Below are 8,488 nucleotides of genomic sequence, written 5' to 3' on the forward strand. Positions count from 1 at the left end.
GCTGCAGTCGGGAAATTCGATGCCAGTCGACAAGTGGGTGTCCACGGGCAGCAGCTGCCCTTTTCATCAACTCGTCAGCGAGGTGTAACATTCGCAAAAATGCGAATGCGAATTAATGGATTATTACATCATAGACTATAATTCAAGAGCGTCCGCTTTACCGGGCTTCTCCTCGAACGCTTCTTCACACGTTTCTTGTAAAACAGAAACTTGAAAGGCTGCGCGGCGGGCAGTGCGGCGAGTGGAGATCTCACGGGAGGAAGAGGAATATGACGGCATCATCGGATCTTTTTCTTGTCGAGCTGTGATCCACCGACCGCGCGCGAATCTAACCGTGCTAACGTGAAGCTCAACAAACTCACACGCCGCCGTCTGAAATCACATTAGACGCACTTACGACGACATAAGTAAAGTCGACTACATATGACCGAAAGTTAGGTGTGACATCGCGCTTTCTTTCGTCTTCGCCGGAGGTCTTTGCGAAAGAAACAGCGAGGACAGCATCCCTCGCGCGCTGTTTGTGGAATTTTTTGGCGACACGAGGAGTAGAATTCGACGCCGGGATGGAATTCGTCAACAACGGCACGCTCGCCGCTGCGAGCAACGCGACGGAGCCGCAGACGTGCAACCTGACGACGATGGGCGAAGCGAACTTTCTCGAGTGTTCGCTGGGACTGCGATACCCGCTCGTCACGCGCACGATGCCGATCACCGTCATCTACAGCGTCATCTTCGTGACGGGAATCTTCGGCAACGTGAGCACGTGCGTCGTCATCGCTCGCAACAATCACATGCACACGGCCACCAACTGCTACCTGTTCTCGCTCGCCTGCTCCGACATCATGATCCTGCTTCTGGGTATGTTGTTGTTGTTGTTGTTGTTGTTGTTGTTGTTGTTGTTGTTGTTGTTGTTGTTGATGTTGTTGCTGATGTTGTTGTTGTCGGTGGTGATGTTGTTGTTGTTGTTGTTGTTGTTGTTGTTGTTGTTGTTGTTGTTGGTGGTGGTGGTGGTGGTGGTGGTGGTGCGCGATTATGTTAGGGCTGGGGTTAGGCTACGATTGCGTCGAGTTCTGGGTATGTTGTTGTTGGCGTCGTCGTCATCGTTGTCGTCGTCATCCTTGTTGTTGGTGTTGTTGTTGTTGTTGTTGTTGGGAGGGGGTGATTATGTTAGGGTCGGGGTAAGGCTACGAATACGTCGAGTTTTGGGTATGTTGTTGTTGGCGTCGTCGTCATCGTTTTCGCGTCATCCTTGTTGTTGCTGTTGTTGTTGTTGTTGTTGGGGGCGTGATTATGTTAGGGTTAGGGTTAGACTCAGGTTAGGTTGGTTTAGGGTTAGGATTAGGAGTTAAGATTAACTTTAACGGGTCAATGTTATGATTAGCGTTATGATGATGTAGTACAATATATATGATGATCACGACGGTGATCTACATACGGCGACCCTATAGGATGTGACCTCATTTATCTGCGGCTCCATGCAATATCACCGCGTAGAATGTTTGCCCGTGACGTCATTATCATGCAGATAATGCAGAGAACCAACGCGCGAGTAAGCTTTAGTTCAAAGACGCAAAATGACAACTAATTTAAAGTCGCGCGTCAGAATTTTCTAACATCAAAAGTAGATCAACAACAATTTCTCGATCATCTGCGCCGTGACAACATTGATAACTCGGACAACATTGATAACTCGTGACTACATTGATAACTCGGGACAACATTGATGACGCGAGGGGGACGACGTGTACGTGACTCGAGTCAAGTGAGTCGTCGACTGAAGGACGCATCGCGCCGCGACTGCTGCGCCGCCTAACGGGCGAACTACGAGTGATTTCATTAGCGTCCCGCGTGGAGGGATGCGGCGATGGCGTGCCTATAATAATCAGCATACTCGAGGATGCTTGAGCTGCTTCATTACCACCGGTAAAACCCACCGGCACAAGTGCCGTCGCCCGGTAATAATAGTGTTAACTTAATACTCAGCGCCGCGTTAAACGGGGGGATAGAGGAGACACGTGTTAAAGCCGCGGTCTAACGAAGTAACGGTCTAAAGACGGTGTCCGCATAAAACGTGCCGCAATCGGTTCCCAATCCAATACCAGCAGCAGTCGCGCGAATTTTTTATTGTGCTACAACTAACTAGCTTATGCCGCATCTTCCAGGAGGTTCATATCGGGGTCACGGCCATCGTTAGAACACCCACTGCCTATACTCACTGATTATATAGCTATATAGTTGGCCGCGCGAGAGAGGGAGACAGAGAGCGACGGAGAGAGAGAGAAAGAGAGAGAGAGAGAGAGAGAAAAAGGGTGAGAGAGAGATAATGAGAAAGGGTGAGAGAGAGAGAGAATGAGAAAGGCAGAGAGAGAGAGAGAGCGACAGAGAGAGAGAGAGAGAGAGAGAGAGAGAGAGAGAGAGAGAGAGAGAGAGAGAGAGAGAGTTTGAACAAGACTGAGAGAGCGGGAGCGCAGCGTGGGAAAGCAAAGCGAGATATTGATATCTCCGTGAAAACATCACCTATTTTCGCTGTCGTTTATATCCGATGTAAGCTTTCACAATCCGGCGACTATCGGGTTCCAGCGACGACCAGACGCATCTAGTAGATAGATCTCCGCACAGAATCGAACCGACTTATCACTGCTTCAGAAAAGAGCGATCACACATTCATTTCGACGCCATTACATCGAGTCGCTTAATTGTGATCGATCTTAAAAGTCTTTGATGTTAATTGGTCGATGATCAAGATAACTGGTACATGACTCATCATGCTGCATCCGTCGCGTGGTCATGCCCCGTTAGGAAATGTGCGTGGTTTGATGTCTTAGATCGACAATGATCGATATCGCATTATATCGTATTTCACCTGTGTCGTGGAAGGCGGTGCGGCCGGTCTGGTAGTGGGAGATATTTGCGTTAGCACTGAGTCCCTGAATACAACATGCCCTACTCGATATGCGAGAATTCAGTGCAGGTTGAGATAAGCGAATTTCAGGCGTTATTCGAAGGCATCCTTGCATCATAATTTTATTAACTAAAATTGATTAAACCAGTGTGAATCCCAAGTGTAGTTAAGCCAGAATTGCTATCGAAAATTGCTACGTTGTCATGCATTGCGTTCTGCGCACGCACGCGCGTGCGTGTGGTAAGAGACTAGAGTATGTGCGTGCGTGTGTCGTAAGCATGTTGTGATTTAACGTATCCGTTCAGAGTAGCCCTATACCAGCTGGTCAATTTGTAAAATCGTCTTAAGGTAATTTGCCACATGCGCATGTGACGGATCAAAAGTCTATATATAATAGTAGAGCTAATCGTAAGGACGTCACTATACCTTGTTCACCTTCGCTCAGTACGATCACAATAAGTGAATCTGTAGACATTACAACTTAAATAGATTGAGACGCTCATTCCATGTGGCAGTGACATATAGATAAGTCATAAGACATAAGTCTGGATGCTTGAGTCTATACTATCGGTAGAGTGTTAGAGTGTACTGTCGGTCGATGCGTTAAGTTGCCGAGCGTAATAAATTGTAGTCTGTAGATAAATTAAAGACAAGACATCACTTTTAGCTGTTACTCCGAGTTTCACGCTTACGCGATCATCAGACAGACTTTAATAAAGATTTTTTTTTTTTATTATTACAAGATCTGTTTGATATCGCGTAAGCGTGAAATCTCGGAGTAACAGCTAAAAGTGATGTCTTGCTCTTTAATTTATGCTACAAATTTACATATATATATATTAATATATAAGAAGACATTTTTTATTTTTATTTGATATTCGTGCCGGTGCAAGCAGTGTCTATTACCAACAATGGAACGCTCAACCATATGCTAGTACAAACGACCAGTTTTTTATTACACCGTGTTCGAGATTTTTGTCCGCGTTGCTGCTAGCTGTACTGCTGCTTCTGCTTCTGCTGCTGCTCGCTGCTGCTGCTTCTGCTTCTTGCTGCGGTTGCTGCTGCACAGACTACTCCTACTTGGCTGGTGGACGGTCCTATAGAGGTTTATGATATTTACGCGACCGAAACCTCGAACCAGCGCAACGCGTCAGCTGCCGAGATGGAAGAACAGCGAAAGCCTGAAAACATCGTTTTCGTTGACATCTACTCGGAAGTCTCTACCGAATTACAAGCGAGCGTAATGTTGAGCATTTCGCGCACCTGTTAGCGAGCCCGCGGCCTCACACCGTTTCGCGCTACCGTCAACATGTGCTTCTTCTCGTACAAGCGAAGCCAACACCGTTCACGTTCGTTCGCATACTACCGTAGCACGCAGCGCAGCCAGGAGCAGCAGCATAACAGTAACCAGTAAGCCGCCATCGCCACCGCCACCGACACAAACGCACCGAGCATCGTCACCACGCACCACGCACGCTCCGCGGTTACCGCCACCGCCATCACCAATACCACACACCACACCATCACCATACGCACAATCACCATCACCATCAAATCACACATCAACATCAACACCCATCCCCCCACCCCATCACACACCACCACACCACCACTACCATATTCACCACCACCATGCACCACACCAACCCACACCACCACCACCACCACCACACCCCACCACCACCACCACCACACACCCCACCACCAGCAGCAGCAGCAACAGCAGCAGCATCACCACCACCATGCCACCACCACTCACCACGGTTCACGTTCGTTTCGATACATACCGTTAGCACGCACGCAGCTGGAGCAGCAGCAGTAACCAAGTACAGTAGCGCATCGGCCACCGCCACCCGCCACCGCACGCATCCTCCACCACCCCACGCCATCCGCCTCGGCCGTTACCGCCACGCCAATCACCAATCACACCACCTATCACCAATCACATTCAACCATCAATCCACCATGCAACCATCAACACCAGCCATACCCCACCACCGACAATCACCACCACACACACCACCTCTACCATCCATCACCAGTCACCCATCCTCCTACCACATCACCATCACATCAACCATCAATCACATCACCATCAACACCACCATCCCATCACCACCATACCACCAACCCAGCCACCACCACACCCACCACACCACCACCACCCACCACCACCACCACCATCACCATCACCCAATCAGCCAAACATCACCATCCACTTCACCACCACAACCACCACCCCACCACCACCACACCACCGACCACACCACCGACCCAGCAGCAGCATCAGCAGTCAGCCCACCACCACACCACCAGCACCAACCACCACCACCACACACCACCAGCAGACAGCACCACGATCCCCCACCACCACCACCACACCCACACACCACACACACACCGACAACACCACTACCCACACCACATCCACCCACACACACCACCAACACGCACCACCACCCCACACACCAGCAGCACCACACCACCACACACATCACCACACAACCACCACCCCACCACCCCACCACCACCACACCACCACCACCACCACCACCACCACCACCACACACCCGTACACCACACCACACCTACACACCACCAACACACCACATAACACCACCACCAGCAAGTACACGCCTCCACCTACACACCACCACCACCACACACCACACCACACCACCACACCACCACACATCACCACACAACCACCATCACCACCACCACCACCAGCCACACACCCACACACACCACACCCCACCACCACCCACCACCCACGTACCACCACCACCACCCCACCACCACACCACACACCACACCACCACCACCAGCCACCACCACCGCAGCACGCAACAGCAGCTTTCAGCAGCAGCACACCACGACCACACCACCACCACCACCACCACCACCACACGTACCACCACCACCACATCCTACCACCACCAAGCAGCAGCACACCATCACCACACCAATCACACACCAGCACCACACACCACCACACACCAGCACCCCACCACACCACCACCCTCCACCACACAGCAGCAGCAGCACCACCACCAGCAGCAGCAGCGCAGCAAACAGCAGCAACAGCAGCAGCACCACCACCACCACCAGCAGCAGCAGCATTAGCAATACCACCACCACCACCACCAGCAGCAGCAGCACCAGCAGCACCACCACCAGCAGCAGCAGCAGCAGCATGCATGCACGCAGCTGCTGATGATACGCGCGGATACTTTATGGTACGCTCCGCTAATCAGAAGCACGTTGGCAGTTCACTGCCGTGAAGCCCTGACGACCCGCTCACTCGCTCGCTCGTGCACAGAGCCACCCCGAATGCTCAGATTTCCTACAACGATAACCGCGCCTGCGTTTGCTTTACCCGCCCGGAGGCGATATGAGCCGCGTGTGAGAGCGCGCGTGCGATACCACGCGACACACATAGGCACGCGTCGCTCAACCCCACACGTTGTCTGCTATCGTCTGCTATGGGCAACGTGCGTCCGTCGTCGGTGATGACCGATGACGTCACCCATCGCCGTCGTCACGTGCGCGTGCACAGTTACGACCATGCGGCGAGTGATTTTGGGTGTAGGGTTTTACGTTAATCGAGACCATTTTGTCATTACATCTTTTTTTATATCCTCGAAACGCGAGGTTTGTCTTTCGCATCGCGGTCCATCGACGCCATTTTGTCATTGCAGTAATTCACCTTGAACCTCGAGGTTTTTTTTCCTTTTCTCGTTGCGCCGCATCGACGCCCGCATTAATATGCGCATCATGCGCCGATCTGTCACGAACACCTATATGGCTGTTTTTCCTTCAAATCACACAGCGCTTATTGCTCTCTACAATTGATATGTCTTGTCTAACGATGTCACTTTTTCTCCTTTTCACGCTGCGCCCGTACGCTATCTACGTTTAATGTCGTGTCTACCTGTGCATGTTTTTCTTCTCTTTTTAACGCGACTTGTATGCTCTCTCCGATTGATGTCTTGTCAACCTATGCCTACCTTTCCATCCTTCTCTACCATGCACGGAGCGCATGCATTCGCTCCGTGAAACTGATTTAATAACCGAAGAAGGGAAGAAGAACAAGAAAAAAAATACATTCGCCGAACGTGATTACACCGACAATCAGAACGCGTGATCGAACGATCTCGTCGTTATTGCGTTGATGAGCGCCGTAAGCTTGCTGTTCAATTAACTCTATTATTCTTGTTGTTTGTGCACAGGGCGTGCGTGCGGTGTACTTGTATGTTGTAGAGGAGCATTTGAATGGCATTCACAGCAAGTTATCGGCAATAATAGGCGAAGGAGAGTAGAGAAACATTAAGACTTTGGTAGTAAATACATTTCGTGTTTATTTACCATTATTTTTTTATTGAGACGATTCAAGTGCCTGTGCACCACGCACTCGCTAATAAAGCTCACGGCACTGATCACGGTGATCAATTAACGCGATGATGTCGTGTGACATGGCGGTCGGTCGGTCGCTGCCGCGTGCCCCGCCGGTGACCTCTCCCGACACCTCATTATCCACGCGTCACATTAGAGCCGCGCGCACGCGTGCGAGAAGCACCCGTCACCCCCGCAACACGCTGCTGATAAAGCCACTTTTGAAAGTTTCGTCGGAAAATAGCTCGTTTTCGTGCCATCGACCAGCGCGCGCGTGAAATAGGTTAGATAGTCATTAGTCTGTGCGCGCATGCGATACGCGCAGGGGGTTACTCGGGGAAGCCACGTGTGCCTACTACATACGCGCCACCCGCCGTGCCGCATGTTGTGCATCGAATACGTATATTCTAAGTCACTGCGGTTGTACGACGGAGCGCGTATGCGCATCTGCCTCCATCTTGCTTGTCGTCAACTCTCGATGCGAAGCGCAATCGTGCGATTTCAACTACCATTTCAAGTTCTTCCTGCGAGAAGCCATGAAGATGTACCGCCAGTACAACTAACTACTAGCATCAGGTCGTCAGACGGAACGAGATTAGTAGTAGCAGTAGTAGTAGTAGTAGTAGTAGTAGTAGTAGTAGTAGTAGTAGTAGTAGTAGTAGCTGCAGCAGCAGCAGCAGCAGCAGCAGCTGCAGCAGCAGCAGTAGCAGTAGTAGCAGTAGCAGCAGTAGTAGTAGTAGTAGTAGTAGTAGTAGTAGTAGTAGTAGTAGTAGTAGTAGTAGTAGTAGTAATAGTAGTAGTAGTAGTAGTAGTAGTAGTAGTAATAGTAATAGTAGTAGTAGTAGTAGTAGTAGTAGTAGTAGTAGTAGTAGTAGTAGTAGTAGTAGTAGTAGTAGTAGTAGTAGTAGTTAAGTAGTAGTAGTAGTAGTAGTAGTAGTAGTAGTAGTAGTAGTAGTAGTAGTAGTAGTAGTAGTAGTAGTAGTAGTATAGCAGCAGCAGCACAACAACAGCAGCAGCAGCAGCAGCAGCAGTAGCAGCGCAGCAGCAACAGTAGCAGTAGCAGCAGCAGTAGCAGCAGCAGCAGCAGCAGCAGCAGTAGCAGCAGCAACAACAGTAGGAGTAGCAGCAGCAGTAGCAGCAGCAGTAGCAGCAGCAGCAGCACGGCGACTCGCATTACATTTCATTAGTCGC

At 50.4% G+C, this 8,488-nt stretch overlaps 1 protein-coding gene across 1 annotated transcript in view; it reads left to right on the forward strand.

Moving 5' to 3' along the window:
* The first annotated feature begins 219 nt into the window (after nt 1-219).
* LOC106811538 (neuropeptides capa receptor-like) overlaps nt 220-8,488 on the forward strand; it is a 59,105-nt gene continuing 50,836 nt past the window's right edge. The window contains exon 1 of the mRNA XM_014815202.1: nt 220-858. Coding sequence (XP_014670688.1) covers nt 564-858 — 295 coding nt within the window. The 5' untranslated portion in view covers nt 220-563. The remainder of the gene's footprint in view (nt 859-8,488) is intronic.

The sequence above is a fragment of the Priapulus caudatus genome, unplaced genomic scaffold (genome assembly GCF_000485595.1).
Source record: "Priapulus caudatus unplaced genomic scaffold, Priapulus_caudatus-5.0.1 Scaffold549, whole genome shotgun sequence".
NCBI lineage: Eukaryota > Metazoa > Priapulida > Priapulimorpha > Priapulimorphida > Priapulidae > Priapulus > Priapulus caudatus.